At 43.3% G+C, this 23,917-nt stretch overlaps 1 protein-coding gene across 9 annotated transcripts in view; it reads right to left on the bottom strand.

Annotated features, from left to right (window-relative positions):
* TIAM1 (TIAM Rac1 associated GEF 1) overlaps positions 1-23,917 on the bottom strand; it is a 460,276-nt gene that overhangs the window by 158,637 nt on the left and 277,722 nt on the right. For all 9 annotated transcript variants that reach the window (XM_033949522.1, XM_033949519.1, XM_033949524.1 and 6 more), the window contains 2 exons: positions 23,416-23,586; positions 13,726-13,830 (listed from right to left, as the gene is read on the bottom strand). In XM_033949522.1, the coding sequence (XP_033805413.1) occupies positions 13,726-13,830; positions 23,416-23,586 (276 nt within the window). The remainder of the gene's footprint in view (positions 1-13,725; positions 13,831-23,415; positions 23,587-23,917) is intronic.

The following is a 23,917-nucleotide window of genomic DNA, read 5'->3' as shown; positions in this document are numbered from 1 at the left end:
CAGATAACAAGACACAATACCAGTATGACAAAAAAAGAGTTTATTTACTACTATTAATTATTTCTATAGTGCTACCAAGTGTACGCAGCGCTGTACAGAATCACAAAGGAGACAATCCCTGCTCGAAAGAACTTACGGCTAGATTCACTAAGCAAACCAATCGTGTACCGCTCGGTTGGCGCTCACTTTCCGACTTCGGCTCGATTCACTAACCTTCCCTCAGACCCCATCCGCACCCGATCCGATCTGCGCATGTAAATGAAGAAAACAAAAAGGCATGTGAGAGTCCCGCGTAACCGGGATCCAGGGGTGCCGAAGGACGGGGACAGGGACAGAGATTCAGATTGCCCAGAACTCACGGGGACAGGAATGAGAGGCAGGCTTGGATGAAGCCTGGGGGGGGGGGGTGCTTTTCTCCAGTGACCGCACTCTAAATCCATTCATCTTTCCAAAGTTTCCAACTTGGGAGAAGCAAGGGGAGAGTTTAACTTTGGGTGATGTGTTTGTTAGCACTTTGGTGGGAAGGGGTAAAACGCGGACCTGGACGTTACAATTTCAAATATTGCACAGTGTGTTTGGAGAGAGGGCAAGTCTGAGTCCAAATACCCAAAAAATATAGGGAGCATCTCCCAAATTGGTTGTACCTAGAATGGAAAATTATGTCCCCTATGCGACTATCTCTTGTATTAAGTATCAGAATACCTAGATATGCTAAGGACAACATTATAATATTGGACACATGGAAAACAATTAAATTTATTGATAAATTAACAGATATTCCTATAATGAAATCTACTTTTCAGTCCTTATGGTTAAACTCCAAGATTCAAGCAGGCAGTGCTGGGATCTCCTGGAAGCACTGGATGCAGGCAAGCATTTGGACGATGTTATATCTAATGGAAAACTGCTTGATTTTTCACAACAATCATTTGGCATTTTAAAGTCTCAACAGTATAGGTGATTGCAATTGAAGCAGTAGAGGGGTATGGATAGAGGATTACTGAACAGGTCCTGGACCTGTTGGGTTGCCGCATGAGCGGACTGCTGGGCACGATGGACCTCAGGTCTGACCCAGCGGAGGCATTGCTTATGTTCTTATGTAAATTACTTTAAGGCATCGATTCGTGAAACCATTTCGTCCAAACCGACTGGCCTTTCCAATCCCAAAAGTTTCGACTGCTGAGGACCAGTTGCTTTACATCCTCGCCGACTATTCCTGCCTAGCAACTGTCGCGTGCATGTTAAGAACCCCATTAAAAATATATATCTACCCCGCAAAAAATCCAAAATATAGCTAAACTTTAAATATATGTAAACTTTCATGTACATAAGCGTTAAACTAAACTAAACTAAACCTTGGGTTTGTATACCCCACCATCTCCATAGTCGTGGAGCTCGGCACGGTTTACAGGAATTGTAATGAGAAAGGAACTCCAAGGAAGGGCTAGATGAAAATTGGAGGAATGAAGAATGTTAGAGGGCTAGGATGTCAGAAGAGGAGGGAGTGTTAGGTTTTTGAGAAAAGCCAGGTTTTCAGATGTTTACGGAAGGGTTGGAGAGCACTCAGGTTCCGAAGAGGGGAGGTAAGGTTGTTCCAGAGCTCGGTGAATCTGAAGGGGAGGGAAGTCCCCAGTTTTCCTGGGTGGGAAATGCCTTTTAATGAGGGGGAAGGATAATTTTGATTTTTGGGTAGGTCTGATGGTATTAAGATTTGAGGAATTCCAAGAAAGTGGAATTAATGGAGGAAGGATGCCGTGGAGGATAGAAATATTTTTTTTGGAATGCACATAGCAAGCATGGGAGTGAATCTCGGATTTGTAATGAGCATGGTGAGAAAATCACAAATTAACCCCGTGCTCTCCTTGCGCATTGTACATTTCATATATCAACGCCAAATTAAAAAAAAAAAATCAAAAATAACTTTTAAGGGCCAGCTATTCCTCCCTCTCTTCCTTCCAGCTAGATTGTCGCATGCATCTGATGTCACGGGGTCGCCTTTGGTTGCTTCGTGCTTCAGGGCAGAAAGAGCCGCACAGCCTCCTGGGATTCATAGTCTGTATATAACAGCGCGTGATCCATGCGCATTCAACTGCTGTTAACTGTTGTGCAACTTAACAGTTCTTTTTCTGAGAGAAATGTTAAGCTATTTGGAAGCGCGCAATAAATTTTGAGATCGATCCGTAAAAAAGGACGAATTCGAAAAATTCCACAGTTCGCTCACAAACCTCCAATGCTATTTCTCCTTAAACCTCTCCAACAAATTTTTCAAAAAGTTACGGTCACAGCTTATACAGCTTGCAACAGCACTTAAGAAAAAAAACAAAAAAAACAGAGAGAGGTTGGTAAAAACTACAGTTCTTATATTGCATTTTTTGCGATAACAATGCTTTGCGGTAGGCGCAGTCGGAGCCCGCCAATGACATTTGCGATTAAACCCCACCCCATTTCTATGCAGTGAAGTCCTAAATAGCTAGCGCATGCGTTATGTGCTTCAAAACCAAACAAGGAGACAGTGCGCACGCACATCCATCGATGTTACAGCGAGACGTGGGGCGTGTTTATGATTTCATCATTTGCATGGACAAGCTTTACTGAATTGATCGGCCAGAATGCCTTGGAAACGGATAGGACATGAATAGGATAGATTTGTGGATTTTAGTGAATCTAGTCCTTACAGTCTAAACAGACTAGACAGACAAACAGGATGTCATGGATACAGTTAGGGGGGAACGGTTAATCTGCTGACTAGGGTGGTGAAAGTGTAGATAATAGTAACCTGAAGCAGCCAGGTTTCAGAAAATTTCTGAACCAGGGGTATGGTATATACATAGGTCCTGACGAATAAAAATGCAGACATAGAAGGAAATGCTTTAATTCAAACCACAATAGAAATACACTGAGCTGAACTTAGTACTTAAGCTTATTAAAGCTCATAATTGAAGCCAATATACTAATTAAATTAGGTGCCTATTTATTTAGGCATCTATCTGGCACCTATCTTTAGATGCCTTAAGAACATAAGAACATAAGCAATGCCTCCACTGGGTCAGACCTGAGGTCCATCGTGCCCAGCAGTCCACTCTCGCGGCGGCCCAACAGGTCCAGGACCTGTGCAGTAATCCTCTATCTATACCCCTCTATCCCCTTTTCCAGCAGGAAATTGTCCAATCCTTTCTTAAACCCCAGTACCGTACTCTGCCCTATTACGTCCTCTGGAAGCGCATTCCAGGTGTCCACCACACGTTGGGTAAAGAAGAACTTCCTAGCATTCGTTTTGAATCTGTCCCCTTTCAACTTTTCCGAGTGCCCTCTTGTTCTTTTATTTTTTGAAAGTTTGAAGAATCTGTCTCTCTCCACTTTCTCTATGCCCTTCATGATCTTGTAAGTTTCTATCATATCCCCTCTAAGTCTCCTCTTCTCCTTTTATAGAATTTCCCTCTAAATGTGTGGCAGTGGAATGTTAAGTACAGTGGTACCTCGGTTTACGAGTGCACCGGGTTGCGAGTGTTTTGCAAGACGAGCAAAACATTCGCAAAATCGGCGCCTCGGAAACCAAGCGTGCCTCGATTTACGAGCGTCCCCCCCTCCCCCCCACAATCCGGCACCCTCCCCCCGTGATCCGGCACCCCCCCAGCGTCGCACACCCCCCCTCAGCCACGATCCGGCATACCCCAGACACCCACTCACCCACCCGATCACATTCCTTACCCCCATTTGGCACTGGTACCGGCGCCAATGCACAGGACATGCCGGTGCCCGAAGATCTGCCTTCTTCTTCGCGCTGGGCCTTGAGCATCTGCGCTTGCTCAAGGCCTTCAGGTTCCCATTCTCTCCGAGGGAGGGTGGGGCGCCACGAACGGGGGGGTAGTGGATCACGCGGGGGGGGGGGAACGAGCGAAGGGGATGGCGGATCACGCGGGGGGGGCCTTCAAGAGCGGAGGGGGGGAGCAATGCCGGTTCTTGTAGGGGTACAGCAGCGCTGCTGGCCTCGGGGGATGGGGGTGGGTGGGAACGAATCAAGCGAGTTTCCCTAAGTTCCTATGGGGAAACTCGCTTTAATATACGAGTATTTTGGTTTACGAGCATGCTTCTGGAACGAACTATGCTCGTAAAACAAGGTTCCACTGTATTTAATTCCTGAGATATTTATATATGTTTTTAGTACGGCAAGCCACATGAGGAAATGTCCTAGTTCCACTGTTGGGAGAATGTGGAGAGTAAAGTTCCAGACCGAGACATACAGGGTTAATACAGAGATCCTATCCCATCCTGTACAGACTGCAGACTTCATTCCCATGCAGAAGGATTAATTGAATGATACTATCAAATAATTGTAATGGTAACTTTATTGGGTGGCTGAAACAAACTGGGGCTTCTTTATGCATAAAAGCGTGGAATCTTTTTTGCAGTATCTTTTATAGCTAACTCAAATGCCGGGGGAGGTAGAGGTGCGACATGGGGGAAACGTCCCTTTGGTTTTCCCCCTTACATGCGACTTGCCCCCCTCTATTGCCTCCCCAAATACTTCTATCTACAGACACCCCTGCATCCACTGAGTGCACTTCTCCCCCACACCATGTAGCCTCTTCTCTCCCCATCCTTCAAGCTTCTCATTTCCCAAATACCCTCTTACCCTCCCTCCTGTGTTCTCTTCTTCCATGCTGCAGCTCTTTCTCTGATTTGACAGAGCAGAAAACAAAGGTTAGAAACATAGAAACATAGAAGATGACGGCAGATAAGGGCCATAGCCCTTCAGGTCTGCCCACTCTACTGACCCACCCCCAAGTCTACTATCCTAGGGATCCCACTTCCTGTGACAGGTTCCCTTGGCTTAACCCTCTAAGGGATCCCACATGGGCATCCCATTTGCTCTTAAATTCTTGCACGTTGTTTGCTTCGATCACCTGCACCGGGGTTCTTCCATTTAAATAGGCCCAGAATGTTACCAACTTTTGATGAGATCCAAAGTTGATGAGATCCAAAGGGGGGGGGGGCAAAGAGGGCACAATGCTTCGCTCCAAAGATGAAATCTACCCAGCATAGATAAGCAGGCCAGTGGATTTTTCAAATCCATCCTATCGCTAGCCATAAACATCAGCTAATATAGCGGGCATGTTCAATGGTGTTTAAGCAACATGGAGAAATAAACCTGGTAAAACATTTAATTTGTGTCAGTTTGATTACCTCACACATTTTAGTGGACTATTACATTACCACAAATGTCTATGCAGACACCAGGGTGTTTGTTTTTGATTTCTAAATGTTGCAGTATAATCCTTCAAGCTGGCTGTAACAGATGGTTTTCCAAGATGTGAGCAGTCAAAGCTTAGCAAATGCAACTTTCGATAAGCTCCAGAGATTACACATACCAGCAAAAAAACATAACAGCAAGTTCTGAGGCTGCTTCAAAGGCTGAATTTCATCAACTAAGGTAAGTTTCATTTGTACTCTTGTTGTGTGGAAGTGACTTTTGAGTCCCATGAACCATAAAGGGTCACAAAACAAAAGCAAGCATGAAGGGTCCAATCCTGCAAATATGGGTTCTGAATCTGGTCTCTAGATTTTGCAGACCCAGGAATCATACTATATAAGTATTGCATAACAATAACAATCAATCACTCTTTCACGAGGACAGTGCAAGATAGAAACAGTGCTTACACATAGGCACGGGAGGAAAAAACCTCGGACAACAAACCCTCTTATCATCCACAGATGGGATTAAGGTGTTCAGGCTACACCTCACTGGCATAAAAAAAACCACTCCTGGAATTGCAAAAATGGCTCTGTATGGTGCAAAATAAAGTTGAAACAATAAAGATAGATGAAACAATCAACTTATCTCATAGAAACATAGCGGCAGATAAAGGCCAAATGACCCATCTAATCTACCCATCCGCAGTAACCATTATCTCTTCCTCTCCCTATTGGCTAAGGCTTTTAACATTTGCATCTCCTCTTCCTATAGGCTAAGGCTCTTTACACCTGCATTGTGAGGTCATAGAACTTTATGGTTATAGAAACATTGTAACATGATGGCAGATAAAGGCCAAATGGCCCATCTAGTCTGCCCATCCACAGTAACCATTATCTCTTTCTCTCTCTGAGAGATCTCACGTGCCTATCCCAGGCCCTCTTGAATTCAGACACAGTCTCTGTCTCCACCACCTCTTCTGGGAGACCCTTCCATGCATCTACCACCCTTTTTGTAAAAAAGTATTTCCTTAGATTACTATGGAGCATATCACCTCTTAACTTCAGCCTATGCCCTCTCATTGCAGAGTTTCCTTTCAAATGAAAGCGACTCGACTCGTGTACATTCATATTATGTATATCATGAAGACGACCGGTACACCAACGATGGCCAGCATTTCACAAATCTGCTGCCTCCTGGGTGGTAATGATTCCGAAAAACAACTTTAGATGGGATTCCACGTTTGTAAGGGGGAAAACCAAAGGGACGTTTCTCCCATGTCACACCTCTACCTCCCTCTGCATTTGAGTTAGCTATATAAAGATACTGCAAAAAAGATTCCACGCTTTTATGCGTAAGAAGCCCCCAGTTTGTTTCAGCCACCCAATACAATTACCATTACAATTATTTGATAGTATCATTCAATAATCCTTCTGCATGAGAATGGAGTCTGCAGTCTGTACAGGATGGGATAGGATCTCTGTATTAACCCTGTATGTCTCAGTTTGGAACTTAACTCTCCACATTTCTCCCAACGGTGGAACTAGGGACATTTCCCTGCACGTTTGTGGAGTCCCGTCTAAAGTTGTTGATCGGAATCGTACACCCTGAGGCAGCAGAAATGTGAAATGCTGGCCACCGTCGTCTTCATGAGATAGTCTCCAGTCTCCGAAAGAAATCCCTCTATACCTTGAGACAACTAAGACTTATCAGACCATACTTTCACCAACACCACTTTGCCTTAGTTGTACAGCTGATGATACTTCCACAACTTGACTACTGCAACTCCATCTACAAGGGAATTAACACCACTCTGATTCACAAAATGCAACTCATCCAAAACACCACTGTCAGACTTATCTTCAACCTGAGAAAATATGACTCGATTACAGCCTTCATCAGGCAACTGCACTGGCTACCCATCCCATCACGAATAACCTTCAAAACTTCATGCATCATTCACCATATACTTTACGGAAACTCCGCGGCTCCTCTCATCCAGCTCTTTTCCAAGGCATGGTCTACTTCCCACAGAACCTTCAACAGAATACTTCTAAATCTCCCTTCCACAAAAAATCTGCAATACAAACGTGTTTTCCACTCCATGCTCAGCTTTCTAGGCGTAAAAACTTGGAATGACCTGCTGAAATGACCAGGACGGAACCTAACCACACCAAATTCCGGAAGAAACTGAAAACTCATCTATTTGACACCTAATCACTTGTATTCTCTTCTCCTCCTGTATCTTCCTGCCCTCCATTGTCCTCCCTGCCCTCTAACCCCTTCCTCTGTAATGTCGCCAAGAGCTTGTATAGGTATGTGCGACGCACAAATGGAAGGAAGAAATAAATAAATAAGTTAATTTTTTCATCTATCTTTATTGTTTCAACTTTATTTTGCACTGCACAAAGCCATTTTTGCAATTCTAGGGGTGTTTTTTTATGCCAATGAAATGTAGCCTGAACACCTTAATCCCATATGTGGATGGTGGGAGGTTTGTTGTCCGAGACTTTTTCCTCCCTTGACGTTAATAGTTCTGGCCTGTGTGTAAGCACTGTTTTCTACCTTGCACTGTCCTTGTGAAAGAGTGATTGATTGTTATTATTGGAGTTTCACTATATCTGTATTATTTTGGCAATGCATAACAATGCCATTGAACCACCAGATTAATCATACAAGATTATTAGAGTTAATGGTGTAGAAGGTGCCCCCCGTGCCCTCCCTCTCCATCCCCCCCCAGGCCACACTCATCCCTCCTTCCCCATACCTCTTTAAATCTTTGCCAGTGCAAACAGCTTCCCCGGCCTGCTGCTCGAGCTAGCATTGGCTTTCCCTCCGATGTCATTTCCTGGCTCTGTGACCAGGAAGTGATTTCAGAGGGGAGCCAGGCTGGCGCAAGCAGCAGGCTGAAGAAGTTGCTCATGCTGGTGAAGATTCAAGAAGTACAGGGGGTGGGGGGGTGATGAGCATTGGCATGGGGGGGAGGGAAGTCAGAGTGGCACCCCCACCAAGATGGCACCAGGAGCAGTTTGCCTCCCGGTCCCCCTTACTATGCCACTGATTAGGTACTTTAATTTGATGGTTCAATAGCCATGCCTTGCCCTTAGGTTTAATTTCTAGGTCAGGTCTTTTGCACTCCAGGTTGGCCAGGTAGTAATCTCAGGCCCTGGATAAAATTTAGGGAGTTCTAATAATCATGCAACTATGAAACCTAGAAGACTAGATTTAAAGCCTATAATTGCCGGATACGAGCCTTGGGAAGTGGTACTGGCCAAAAACTGTCATTGCAATGACTGAGCTCAATAAGCTGAGAGGGGCACAAAGTGAAGGCAAAATTCCAAGGTAATTTCCAAGGTAATGACAAAAGAAGGCTTGTGGAACTGCAACTCTACAGGAGCCAACTGAACTAATGCAGTCCCTAGAGACGACTGCTATGGGTCAATGGCTTTGTTAACATTCAAAGAAGCAAGGTCATGAAGATTAGGCATCCAAGAGGTTCTTAAATCATCAACAGAATAGTTTCCAAGAGCAAGCCATTGTTTAGGTTCTACTCCACACATCTGGATACCTGCTGATATCAGTGAAAACTTAAGAAGCAAGTGATCAGAGCGAGGAATTGTAATACAAAATATAGGGAAAATTAATGAAGGAATATAAAACTTCACCCAGAAAAATTATGCCTTACATAGCCGGATACACGAGTTACAACGAAATCAACTGAGAAAAACCTAGAGAATTCAAAACCTGTTAAAAAAATAATAATTCTTTGCAAGTTAAAATCCCCCAAAACTATAAACTTCTATACTGTAAATTTCCATTAACAGATAAATAAACTTGATCAGACGAGAAACATTTCTTCATAACACCCAAGGGGGTCAATAAGCAAGACACAGACACCAGTTAAAAAAAAGTAATCAATAAAATCTCGTAAATAGGATCAATAAAAACATCTAACTCTTTCAGCTGCAAAGAATCTTTGTAGATTATCAAAAGCCCACCCTCTCTCCTTTATACACATGCCTGTGGCACGAATGAATAAGCTGGGGGAACACAGTTGTTTAATTAAGACTGCATCTGGGCAGGTCCCACAAATTCAGCAAACTAAAATATGCAGATAGGGCGATCAGAGAAACGCCCCTATCTGCCAGCAAGGATCGCTTTTCTGCGATCCCCATGCATGTGCAGACCATACAAATATTATAATTTTTACTATTCTGTTCTCTATAATCACTGACTGCTCAGTGACATCTTTCCCTATTTGCACTGTAATTCGCTGATTGTACAGCTCTCTTCAATGTGAACCGCCTAGATGTCGCAAGATTATGGCGGTATAGAAAAAATAAAGTTATTATTATTATCATCTGTAGATGGTCCGTGCATGTCCACTGGAGCCGCTATCTGTTGTTTGCTTTTTTTACTTTAACTTTTATTATTAGTTTTAGCCCTAAGAGCTCGTGGTTTTAACCCACTTTAAACCCGCGGGTTAAAACCACGGGCTCACAGGGTGGGAAAGGGCAGGAGAGATTCGGGGAAGAAGGGCAGAAAAAACCAGGGTGGTGATGCGGCGAGAAGGCAGGCAGGAGTTTGGGGGAAGGGCAGGAGAGATTCGGGGAAGAAGGGCAGGAGAAAACCGGGGCAGCAATGCAGCGATTCAGGGCAAGCAGGCAGGAGAGGGTTCCGAGCAGGGCAGAGAGCAGGACTTTCAGAGTTGGAAAGACATTTTTGACTGGTCCCCAGCAGTCGCTTCTTCAGTTGATCGGCCAGCCCAGTCGGATGTGAAATTTTGTGTTGTGAATCACGTTCCTGCCTACTTTGAATGCGTTTCACCTCATTTGCATGCACGGATTTAAAGTGGATCGCAGGAGAGGTTAGTGAATGGGGCTTGAGGGAAATCTGGTCGCAAAGGGGTCGCAACCGATCAGTACACGATCGGTTTGCTTTGTGAATCTAATCCTAAGATTCTGCAACACAAAACAAATTGACTTAAGACTCTAAAAAAATCAAGAAGAATATTTAATTTGTTTCTTACAGAACGGGCATTTATAAGCACGAAAGGAAGTATTAGGGGCCAGAAACATCTTTACAAATGGATAGGTTTCAAACTTATTCAAAGTTGTTATATCACAAGAGGACTATGAAAATCTGCAAGAGCACCTTATGAGACTGGGAATCCTAATGGCAGATGACATTTAATATGAGCAAGTGCAAACTGATGCATTTAGGAAAGAGGAGCCCAACCTATGCAAGGTTCGCCATTAAGAGTCACCACCCAGGAAAGGGATCCAGGAGTCATCGTTGATGATACGTTAAAAACCCTCTGCTCAGTGTGCAGCAGCCATTAAAAGAAAGCAAATGGAATGCTAGGAATTAGTAAGAAACTAACGAAGAACAAATCTGAGAATTCTATAATGCCTTTGAATCTCTCCAGGGTGAAACCGTTCTGAGCCCCCCTGGGAGAAGAGTATAGAAAACTGAATAAATAGTGTGAAAAGTTTCAGCCTCTGATAATCAGAGCTGGTATTGTGACATCATAATGCCTCATTCCACCAATAAGAGCCAACCTCATCAGTGATGTCACAATGGCTTCACTGTCCTAGACTTGGCTCACTTCCGATATGGCATTGGAATAGAGTGTGGCACAGTGGTTAGAGCTACAGCCTCAGCCCCCTGAGGTTGTGGGTTCAAATCCCACGTTGCTCCTTGTGGCCCTGGTCAAGTCACTTAATCCCCCTATTGTCCCAGGTACATTAGATAGATTGTGAGCCCACCAGGACAGACAGGGAAAATGCTTGAGTACCTCAATAAATTCATGTAAAACCGTTCTTAATGGTATAGAAAATTGAATGAATAAATAAATAAGAGGATTGGGGTCCCTCAAGAATAGGGAATTCTTGAGGGACCCAACCTTGAATACTATGTGCAATTTTAGTCACAGCACCTCAAAAAAGATATAGCAGAATTTGAAAAGGTACAGAGATGGGCAACAAAGGTGATAAAGGGGTTAGAACAACTTTCCTAATGAGTAAAAAGCTAAAAAGGCAATGCAAATGATACAAAATTCTGCTGCACGATTGCTTATGGGAGTAGCTCGATATGAGCATAGCTCTCCTATTTTGAAGAGACTGCATTGTTTGCCCATAGAGTTTCACATTAAATTCAAGGTTTTGAAACTCATACATCAGGGTGTTTATGATTCTCTAGCATATATTTGGAAAATGTTTAATCCTGTCTATTCTATCGCGGAAGCTGAGATCTGAGAATCATCTTTTGCTGGACAGAGAGAGAGAGAGAGAATAATATTCGATATGTTCGAACGAAGAGTTCTTGCTTCTCGTTAGCCGGTCCACAGTTGTGGAATGCATTGTCAGGAACATTATGTCTTTGTAGAAACCTCCTGCAATTTAGTTAAGTTGCTTAAAACTTACCTGTTTGCTCAAGCTTTTTTTAAGTGACTATATAACAGTGTTTGAGTTGGGTTTTTACAGGTAAATGGTTTATTAAATTGAAGAATGATGGTATTTAAGAACAGTTTGAATGCATCTTAGTTGTGGTACTGTTTAACTTCTCCTTGCTTTTTAACTTTTTAACTGATGCATTTTTTGACTGTTTTAATGTACTCTATATATATTGATCGTATGTGTTTTTTACTTTGTTGTGAACCGCTTTGAACTTTTGGTATAGTGGTATACAAAAAAATTAATTATTATTATTATTGTGGCTAAGCAGACAGACTATTGTAGCCCTGTATTTTCCTCTATTTGATGTATGTCTTTTTATTTTGTAATTTTATTGTGTATGGAAATTTGTAAGCCACCTTGGATAAAGGCGGATTTAAAATGTTTTAAATAAATAAATGGCTGAGGGGAGATATGGCAGAGATCTATAAAATACTGAGTGGAGTGGAATGGGTACGCTTGTTTAAGCTTTCCAAAAACACAAGGATTAGGGGGCATTCAACAAAGATAAGTAATAAACTTAAAACAAATCAGAGGAAATATTTCACCGGTGAAGAAACCGGAAGTGATATCATAGAGGGTGGGACGTGAAAGAAGGAAGATTGCAGGGTCGGCACCAGTTGCCTATAAGAATCACCACCAGTGACAGCTCTGAGGGAAACTGTGGTGGGGCAGGATGTGTTTCAGGGAAAGATGGGCTGATGTCAAGCCAAAGCCTCCCACCCTGGGGCAGAGGAGGGGAGACCAATTAAGAATTGAGTAGGGGCAGAGGGAATGGAAAGGAAGGAAGAGAAAGAGATGGATACAGGGGCAGAAGGGAAGGTTAAATAAAACACCACCTATAGGTATGAAGTGGGTGTGGGCAGGGCCCAACCAATCTGACAGGTCTGGCTATGCCCCTGGTACCTATATAAATTAGATTTCCAGAAGGAATGCAAGAGTACACAAATTTGTGAGAGCATTTGTAACTGCTCCATGGTATGTGGAAATATTGATGTGTATCTGAGCACTGATTTTATATTAAATTGAAAATTATGCAGAATTCCACCAAAAGTTTGGGGGTTCATGTTACTGACAATTTGTAGCTCTTATTTTGTACTTCAGAGGACAAGGAAGTAAAGTTATTTTGTACTTCAGAGAAAAAGAAAGATAGAGAAACTCCCCCCTCCCCCATCAATATTAACCCCAGCTCACCCCAAATAACCAGTATAAGGACATAGAAAACTATATAGTATCAATATGAAAGATCTAGTAGGAGAGTTGGTTTCTTATACTCTCCATCCGATTGCACCCTAATCATAAAACACCAAGAAAGCATGACATTATAGAAATAAAAGAGGGAAGGAAAAAGAAAGAGAAAGAGAAAAGAAAACCAAACAAACCCCCTCCCCAAAAAACCAACCCAACCTCAACCACACACAGTCATCCCCACTCATACCTACCAGACAATCAAACCAGCGAGGCCTCTTGCTGTATAGTTCCCCCATGAAGGAAACTAGAAAGAGTTAAGGATTAAGCTCCTAGCCCAAGGTACCAAGGATTGACTACAAGGGTTCTGAGCACTTATTTTATATATTATGTGAGTATACCAAAACTGTCCAAAGTAGGTCCACTGAAATGCTTACAAAGTTCATAAACCCAGATGCTGTCTTCTGTGGTGCTTACTTTTCACATGTGTATAGCTCAGACATGGGCAACTCCGGTCCTCGAGGGCCGGAATCCAATCGGGTTTTCAGGATTTCCCCAGTGCATGCAAATAGATCTCATGCATATTCATTGGGGAAATCCCAAAACTCGACTGGATTCCGGCCCTTGAGGACCGGAGTTGCCCATGTCTGGTATAACCCCACAGAATTCCGTAATAGCCATTAGAATTATTACTACTACTTCTATCTATAGTGCTGCTAGACGTACCCCCATCTGTGCAGTGTATACACCTGTCCTGCACTGTTAAAGGAATACTACTACTGTATATCTTATGTAAATCAGAAATAGAAAATCTTTTCCTATATTCCATCAGTGGCATAGGTACCGCACTCACTTAGCTTTTTCTGGATGAGGGAGCAAACCCATGCTTACCAACTCATAGATATCCTCATCTGGTTTTGGTATGTAGTATCGCGTCTGATTTCCTATCAAGAACCTAAGTCGCAGGTAGTGTGCAGAAGGGTTTAGCTGATGCGCCTGCAGCCAACAGAAGAGAGGATGTTACTGATAAACAATGAATTTGCTATTCACATATAAACAGCCTGAAGAAATGGTTCACTGTTCATGACCCAAGGCAAAATAAATACATAAATTTAATTGTCTAGTTTAAATAAAACAGAGAGTATTTTCTGATAGAAACAGACTAATATATAATTTCTTCTTTTTTTTTAATTCTTTATATTTTATTAATATTTGTTACATCAATAACAAAAATCAGGAAAAGCAAAAAAAGAAACAATTCAAAAAACAACTTAAAATTCAAATTAAGACTTATCTCTTATAATAAAACCCTAAGCGCGCATGCGCACTCTTACCAGCATGTTCCGTCGGTCCGTGGCCGGCAAGAGTATGCATGTGCGCTTTGACTCCTCCCCTCACTCACTAAGCAGCAGCATCCTCGCTACGGGACCCGCTGACCCTCCTATATCTCCCTCCCATGCGACCCTCCCAACGAGATGACCTTAACAATAAACCTCCCTCCAGCAGGCAGGCAGGGAGACAGAGACAGAAATAAAGACAGACAGACAGGGGGCCAGGGAGAGAGACAGCCAGAAATAATGAGACAGACAGACAGCGTCCAAGGAGAGAGAGACAAAGAAAAAAAAACCCAGACAGACAGACATCTACTCTAGCACCCGTTAATGTAACGGGCTTAAACACTAGTAGAATATATTTTATGATTAACATAGAAAAAGATGGCAGATAAAAGCTATATGGCCTATCCAGTCTGCCCATTCACATCATCCACTATCTGTTCTTCCTTAGTGTTACTAAGGGGTCCTTTTATGAAGCTGCGGTAGGGGTTTAATGCGCGTAATACTGTGCGTTAAACCGCCTGCCGCGCTAGCTGCTAATGCCTGCATTGAGCAGGCATTAGTTTTTTAGCTGGCCGCGGGGGTTAGCACATGATGAAATGTCCGATGCGCTAACCCCGCTAGCACGGCTTGATAAAAGGAGCCCTAAATGTTTGGGAAACCCCAGACATGTCCTCTTTTAAGAGGACTGTCTGGGTGCCTGGGAGTATTTTTGAAACCCAGCAGTTTGTCCGGGTTTTGGAAGGCCCCAAGCTTGGGGACTCCATCTGGAGGGTCTCCGAGCATGCATGGAAGCGACGTGACGTCATCACGTCACATCCTTGCATGCTTGGAGGCAACTTCAGACATGGCCCCGAGCTCGGGGAAAAAAGAGATGAAATTTGGGGGGGGGGGGGTAGAATAGGGTTGGGCCACGTGTCCTCTTTTTTTTTTTTAACCAATGAAATCTGGTAACCCTATTCCTCCCCCTAAGAGATCCCAAATGCCTATCCCACACTTTTTGGAATTCTAAAAAAGCCTTTTCTAAATTACCACATCCCGACCTGATCATCTCAATTTCGATTTCTATGTTCTATGTAAAATGGGTCTTTAAGTTTAGCTAGGATGCTTACTAGAAAATATTTGTTTGGACAAAACCAAAAACTCCATATCTTAGGTTTTATGCCTCTATATCAAAACATAGCCATCCGGATGATCACTCGAAATTGGAAGAACTGTGATAGTTTAAATTTTTCGTTCTGGTGGGCAAGTCTTTCCTCTCGTTATAGATCTGAAAAAATAAATGCTGAAAATTTAGGACATGGTAATATATTTAAATAATATGGGGCCCATTGGCATCTTATGTTACCTCATTGTAATTGTTTGTTGACTGTGAGTCAGTTTGTTCTTTACTTTAGTACATATCCAGGGCAGGGTGGGAGGGGGATTCTTTATGTCATAAATTGATTTTTTGAATATTCATAACTGGGATGGGTGAGAAGATATCATTATTCAGAATAAGGTAGGATAGTTATGATAATATATGTTTGTGCTATACGGAATGATTATTGTTTGGGTGGGGGAAATGGATGATTATGAACATGAGAAAGATTAATGTGCTTTTATTGTATTACTATGCGTTGCATTGGTTGTATTGCACTGTTGTAGTTTTGAAAATTAATAAAGAATTAAAAAAAATAGTCATCCTGCAGGTCAGGAAGCAATGACCAAACCTACATTGGGTTGGAAGGAACCTACACTCTGCTACATAGGCTAGAAAGGGCAGCTAGAATAATAACTTGTATTGAAAAAACTTGCACTATAGGATAACTATGACTAGGGTTGCCAGATTTTCCAAATGGAAAATCTGGACACCCCCCCTAGACCCGCCCCCAGGCCCTGTAACGTCCTAATCCCGCCCCCAGGCCCACCCATTCACGCCCTGTAACGTCCTAATCCCGCCCCCAGCTGCCTGTTCTTGTCGGACAGGGAGGAAGTCCGCTCATGCGCGAGTGACATCATAAGGTGGCATCCATGCATGCGCAGACTTCCGCCCATGATTTGAGGAGGCTTTTCAAAACCCAGACAACGTGCCAGGTTTTGAAAAGCCGTCCGTCTGGTAATTCCAACTATGGCGAATTGTAACCTATAAACTATATATTATGCAATTGGTATTAGACCCTTTGTATGTATCAAGCTAGGATAATAACGGGTTTCGTAAATTGTACTGTAGTTATAGCAAATGATAATGTAACCTGTAACCTGTTCTGAGCTCTTTGGGAACAACGAGAGAGAAAACGAAATAAAGAAATTGGCTCACAGAGCAGGAATTTGCAGTGGTAGCCCTGCTGCATAGGCAAGAGGACAAAGGGCTAGATTCACTAAGCCCGCCGATAAAGTTCCAAACACTTATCGATCCCTTTGCGACCCAATTCACTAACCTCTGTCCCGATCATCCTCCGATCCGCGCATGCAAATGAGGGGGAACGGCATTCAAATGTAGGCAGGCAGCGATTCACAAAAAAAATAAATAAAAATGAGGGACACCGACGGGGCTGACCGATCCAAAAATAAGCGACTGCTGAGGACCAGTCGCTCAGGTCCTTTCCGACTGCCAGGCCTTCTGCTGCCCTGCTCTTTGCCCTGATCCTGCTTCTCTGCTCTCTGTCCCAACTCTCTTGCCCTTCCATGCAGTGCAAGCCCATGGTTTTAACCCGCGTGCCGATGCCCCACCCGCATGCCAATGCCCGCTGCCGTCGCCGCCTGTAGCAGGAGGGATGCTGACTCCCTCCTACCACCCAAGGGAAGCCCTCTCCCCGTTCTTGGTTCCCTCCCTGCCTCCCCATACCTTTAACGGAACAGGAAGGATGCTCAATCCTTCCTGCTCCAATGCCTCCTGATTACCCCCCCATCCAACAACCAAAAAACAAATGGCAGGAGGGATGCCGACTCTCACTTGCCACCTACCAGACGCCCTGTTCCCGGTCCCCACCCCGTACCTTTAACGGAGCAGGAGGGGTGTTCAATCACTCCAGCTCCAATGCCTCCCGTGACGATTGGCCCCGGTGCATCATGTGATGCACAGGGCGGGGCCTCAGGAGTGATCTTCACACACTCATGCCCATATTATCTCCCTTTGTGAAAATGGCTACTGTGAGTTCTAGTGGCAATCATGTGAGACTAATGCTGGAACTCACGGCAGCCATTTTTGCAAAGGTAGATGGCATGGGCAGGAGCAGCATGTGGAAAAACGCTCCTTCCCCAGTTTGCCACTGGACTACTAGGGCTATACAGTAGGCCTAGGGATGGGTCTGGGAAAGGGTTCATTTGCTTGGAGGGAAGACAGATGAAAGGGAGTTTCTAGATCAGAGGGGGGGGGGGCGCAAGTAGTGGCTGCAGAAGGGGGACACCGCAGGAGAGTGAGCGAACAGGAGGAATGACAGATACCGAAGGAGAAGGACAGTAGGCCTAAACATAAACCTTTTCAATTTCCAATGCCTTTTTTTGCCCCCACTCCAAAAAAAAAAAAAAAAAATCTCATTTTATATTCATACAGTAAATGATATTCATACAGTAAATGATTAATTTTTGCTTTTCAGTTCAAGATGCCCACACATTAGGCTTCAAAACTTTTAACCCCGTGATCTGTCCACATAATTCCGGACGTTAGAAAAAAAATGGTTTGAATATTGACCTCCACCTAGTGGTGTGGTAAGGGAAAGGTGAGGGGGAAGGATCGTCTTTGCAGGGGGAAGGGGAGAACGGGTACGTGTCCTCCTCTCCAACCTCCCGCATACCTCTTTAAACATTCACTGGCCCACTTCCTGCTCATGCTGGCCTCAGCTCCCTTCTGATGTCACTTCCTGAGCTTGGGACCAGGACGTGATGTTAGAACGGAGCTGAGGCCGTGCGAGCAGCAGGTGGAAGATGCTGCTTGTGTTGGTGAACATTTCAAGAGGTACGCAAGGGATGGGTGGGCACTCAAGCGGTGGGGAAGATTCACTAACCTCCCTCATTACACAACTGCCTCCACCTTTTTATTAATAATAATAAAGTTGTTTTAGAGATATTTTTTAGACTGATATTGCAAAAGGTACTGGTGGCTACATAAAGAGCTGGAACATTTATTCTTTGCAACCCTAGAAGTGTTACGTATGTACAGTGGATTATTAATAAGGCATTTCAATGTAGATGACTCAATAAATTGCAAATTTGCCATCTGCCACATGAGAACTAGATAGGTATCTGAATAATAAACATTTCACGATGTACAATTAATGCTCTGAAATGTTCTTTAAACTATCTATATTTAAAGATGATCATGAATATTTTAGTGGATGAGTCTAAATGTGATACAATATAATTGTTGTCTTTTGTTCCTGTGAAGAGGCATTCAACTTAGCCAACTTGAATTTTAAAATACTTCTTTAAAGTAATCCAAAGAAAAGTCCAATTGCATCATATTCAGAATCCCCAACCAGAGCATTTCACATCACTATAAGGTAGAAGTATCAGGAAAAATGTTTGAGCATTTAAATGGCAATTAAAATTATTAAAATCTCATTTTCTTTGCAGTGCTAGCTACAATATATATATATATATTTTAATAGGATAGAGTCGGGTCCAGAGGATGGTCGGTGGTCTACATCATAAGGCATATGGGGATAGACTTGAAGATCTCAATATGTATACTTTGGAGGAAAGGTAGGAGAGGGGAGATACTATAGAGACGTTTAAATATCTGAGTGGTATGAATACTCACGAGGCGAGTCTCTTTCAGCTACAAGGAGTGAGAGGGCAGAGGATGAAATTTGGAGGCGATAGGCTCAGGAGTAATCTGGTGGTAGATGTGTGGAATAGTCTCCTGATAGAGGTGGTGGATTGGGTCTGCACATGGGATCTTTTAGGAAGAGGAGGAGATAGTGGATGCTATGGATGGGCGGATTGGTTGGGTCATTTGGCCTTTATCTGCCATCATGTTTCTAATAAATTTCTAGATTTCAGAACCCTTCTCAGTACTTCATTTGATCTCTTCCTGCACTCCTTAGGGGTGCAGGCACAATTGGTTAAGAACCCCCTACACTAGACCAGGATTTTTCAGTGAATCCATATGGATAGTGGGGGTGTTTCATCCACCTGTATCTACAACAATATTCAGCTGCTAACGAGCAGTTTAATTTCCACCAGAAAAAAAAGGGGGGCAGATCTACTGCAAACTGCCCGGCTGACTATGGTCTCTATCCCCTTGTGAGGACCTTGTGAGACTGGGAATCAACATAGCAGATGACGTTCAAAAGGTTTGGATAATTTCCTAAAACAGAGAGTGTGGCGCAGTGGTTAAACCTACAGCCTCAGCACCCTGAGGTTGTGGGTTCAAACCCACGCTGCTCCTTGTGACCTTGGGCAAGTCACTTAATCCCCCCATTACCCCAGGTACATTAGATAGATTGTGAGCCCACCAGAATAGACAGGAAAAAATGCTTGAGTAGCTGAATAAATTCATGTAAACCATTCTGAGCTCCCCTGGGAGAATGGTATAGAAAATTTAATAAATAAATAGTGTGAAAAGCTTCAGCCAGAGCTGGTATCGTGACATCATAATGCCTCATTCCACCAATGCCTAAGAGCCAACCACATCAGTGATGTCACAATGGCTCACTTTTACTACATTTTGATTTCTAGACTGTGCAGTGGTAAGGTTGTGGGTTCAAACCCACGCTGCTCCTTGTGACCCTGGGAAAATCACTTAATTTCCCCATTACCCCAGGTACATTAGATAGATTGTAAGCCCGCCGGGACAGACAGGGAAAACTGCTCGAGTACCTGAATAAATGCATGTAAACCGTTCTGAGCTCCCCTGGGAGAACGGTATAGAAAATTGAATATATAAATAACCTATTATTAAGATGGGTTTGTGAAAATTCACTGCTTATTCCTAGGATAAACAGCATAAAATCTGTTTTATTCCTTGGGACCTGGATTGGCCACTGTTGAAAACAGGATACTGGGCTTGATGGACCTTCAGTCTGTCCCAGTATGGCAATTCTTATGTTCTTATAGATTTGCCTCCTGGGTGTGTACTGGTATATCTATTCTCTAAATCAGGTGTTCTCAACTCAGTCCTTGGGACATAACCAGCTAGTCAAATTTTCAGGATGTCCACAATAAATATACATGACATAAATTTGCATGCTCTACCTACTCTGTATGCAGATCTTTCTCTTGCATATTAATTCTGAAAACCTGTCCAGTTAAGGACTGGGTTGAAAACCAATGCTCTAGATCAGTGGTGGCACGCGGCCCACCAGGGACTATTTTGAGGCCCTCGGTCTGTATGCGATTGTCCACTCTGCAAGTGTCCGGTGGTCGCTGTGACCTCTAGCAAGCGCTTTCCTGCGTCTGTACGCGGTTGTGAGGCGGAGTCCAATCGCGTGCAGACACAGGAATGCGCTTGCGTGAGGATACAGCAGAGAGGCGGGCAATGTTCCAGAACGTGCAGCTTGGAGCAATGGTTGGAGGCATTGCAGCTTGTGCGTGCGTCTGGTGCTGAAGGAGGTGAGAGCTATTGATACTTTTTCACTTTCTGCATGTTGCACCTAAGGGCCGCCGCGGAGCGGACCGCTGGGCACGATGGGCCACTGCTCTGACCCAGTAGTGGCCATTCTTATGTTCTTATGTATAGCTGAAATTATCAGAAGCAATTAAGGAAAGACTTATAAACTATAGTTTATAAATCTTTCCTTAATTTCTTCAGATAATCTTTCCTTAATTGCGTCCGATAATCCACATTTTGGATTTGTAGGTACTTGGAGGGCCGCAGAAAAAATAGTTAGGGGTCCTTTTACTAAGACGCGCCAGCCAATTTAGCAGATGCTAACGCGTCCATAGAATCTAATGCAGTGGTTCCCAATCCTGTCCTGGAGGACCACCAGGCCAGTCGGGTTTTTGGGATAGCCCTAATGAATATGCATGGGGCAGATTTACATGCCTGTCACCTCCATTATATGCAAAACTCTCTCATGCATATTCACTAGGGCTATCCCAAAAATCCGACTTGGCTGGTGGTCCTCCAGGACAGGGTTGGGAACTGCTGTTCTAGTGTATTCGACTCTGTTAGAAAATGTCCATAAATACTATGGCTTTTTACAGGCCAGAGGTTTCAAACAAACTAACAAACTAATGGGATTTGTCATCGGTACAGGCTTTTGGTGCTCCTGAACCGCAAATGGCTGCAATTTGTCACCATCTGGGGTACCTACCTGGAAGTGGAAGACACTCTGTCTATGGGGGGAGTAGCCAAGTGTGATCTGTTTGTTTCTGCTCATGTAGACTTTGTACTTCTGTATTTTTACTAATCGTTTTATGTGTACTGTGCCACTCATTTGGCCAGAGTTTTTGGTATTACTTTTCATTGGGGAGGGGGTTTGGGTTACTATTTGGATGCTCTATGTTGCTATAGGTATGCTGTGGTTTCCTTTGTTATGATTATTTACCTGTTCTGATGGTGTACCTCTTTGGCATATATGACAAATTCAATAAAAATTTCCAGTTATTAAAAAAAAAAAAAAAAAATCCTATGGGTGCTGGTAAATTGTCCAACTTGAAAACGATGATCGATGTTAAAACTTCTTCAAATGCAAATAAGGTTGGAAGTAATCTCATCTGATTGGTCATTGGAGAACGCGGCCAACACATGTGCAGAGTAGTTCACGGACAGAGGCACAAATGTGTGCATGTGCCAGAAAGGGCTACATCATAGTTACGCATTAGCATCAATCATAGTCGTGCCTTAATGTAGCTCGTTATCGGGCAAAGAAGTACCAGCAAACCATGCAAACGTGAATGCTTTTTTTTTTCTATACTGCTTCTACGGCACATATATGCTGCTCCCCCCTCCGCGATTTATTTAATTTTTAACTTCCGCATCCCGTGCAATCAGCAGCTTTTAACACCTGCACATAAGACACGCCTTTAACACACGCATATATGGCCCTCCATATGAAAAACATATCCTGTTATTTCAGTTTCTAGAATCTGTAGTCCAGTCTTGCCGGTGTATACTCTGATGCATGCACATTATGAGCATACCAATCTATGGCAACAGTGTATGCTCTTCCAGTCACCGTATGTTCAGTATACTAATCAAATATAGTCGGGGCTGGATAAATTCCTCTTATATCCTCAATATTACTTGATTTTATAGGAAGCCTCAGTCCATTATGAGACACATCTTTAACACACGTACCTGAGACGCACCTTTTAACACACTACTGGCACCTCCAGACCTGTTGGTAATTTTGGCTCGTTAAACAGCAGCGCTTCATTTAGTGCATCACCAGGCAATGTTAGGGCATCGCTTGGAGTGCTCCTTTTAATATTCAATGACTTTGTTTTACTACATTTGCATAGCGGAGTCGGAGGCTGCTACGAAGCATGGAAAAGTCCACAGCGAGCCATTATGTGCATCGGTAGGTAAAATACTTGAAAGCTAAATCATTTAGAAGTAGGTTACTGTCTATATTCTACTGCGCTTTTGCTACTTGTTTTGTATTATTTTATTTTATTTGTTTCTGTATTGTATTGCTTATGTTGTGGTGCTATTTTTTATGACGTACATTATGCTTATGTATTTGTTGGATTGCACCATGAGGTTTGCTATGTTTTGATTTTTATAAAACTCTATAAAAATCTTATTGGACTGGAAAAAAAAAGTAGGTGGTTAGTGTCAGTTGTTAAATGCACGGTAGGTTTGGAACATCAGGTTCTCAATGTTTTTACTTTTGGGGGATGAAAGAAATGGGTGGAGAGATAGGGAAGGTGGGGATGTAGCATTGTTAACAAGGAATGTGCTTGTAGTGGCGAAAAACTGGGAAGGGGAAGGGGGACCCTTGCTGAGTGAGTGGTATGAGAGTGGGTGAAATGATGCAAGCTTACAGCCCTGGGAGAACGGTATAGAAAATTTAATAAATAATTAACTAAAAACAAAGGGAAAATGTGAGGAGTCGAGATGCCCCTCCATGAACTATTTGGAATGCTCAAGTGCTATTTACAATCAGCTGGCAACTTACCCTTGCTGCACTGGATGCTAGATGAAGGTATAAAATGGAAAAGAGAAGGAGGGATAGGGTGGTTGGGTGGGACATCGGAGGAAGGGTTGCATATGCTGTGCTTTTGAAGTTCTAATGTGTTGGTCATTACTTTAAGAAGTTCCTAAATCCTTGATCATTCTGGAATCTACAAGACTTCTACATTCTGAAATCTCTTGTACCTTACAAACCATTTCCAGAATATCACGCGTCAGGTCCTGTGGATGGATTATGGTAAGTACTGGTTGGTTATTTGGCAAGCAGACCCAGGATGGTGTTAAATAATCAGGAACCCAAATATCGCAGTCAGGCGTAGGAGGGTGGACACTTGTCAGGATCACGTCCTTCTCGCTCTAAAGAAAAGAATGAACATTAAAGTCAATAACACAGGCCAGAACTGCGTTTATCATGGAAAATGGTAGGTTGTTTGCTTATTGCTTGGTTACACTAGCAGACCATGGACCACTGGTCTGACCCAGCAGCGGCAATTCTTAGGTGTTCGCTAATGGAAACTTAACATCACAGCACAGAACAGAAGCTTACGGTTCATAGACAAAATCACGCGAGACAACGGCGTGCCGATAACTGAGCGCAAGGTTGACGGCGCGCCAAAGAAAAGCACAATTTTAAAGGGTTCCGACAGGGGGTGTTGGTGGGGAACCCCCCTATTTTAACTTAACAGAC

This window comes from Geotrypetes seraphini, chromosome 6 (assembly GCF_902459505.1).
Source record: "Geotrypetes seraphini chromosome 6, aGeoSer1.1, whole genome shotgun sequence".
Taxonomy (NCBI): Eukaryota; Metazoa; Chordata; class Amphibia; order Gymnophiona; family Dermophiidae; genus Geotrypetes; species Geotrypetes seraphini.
Note: the sequence above shows the minus strand (reverse complement) of the source record. Positions and strands in the feature narration are given on the sequence as shown.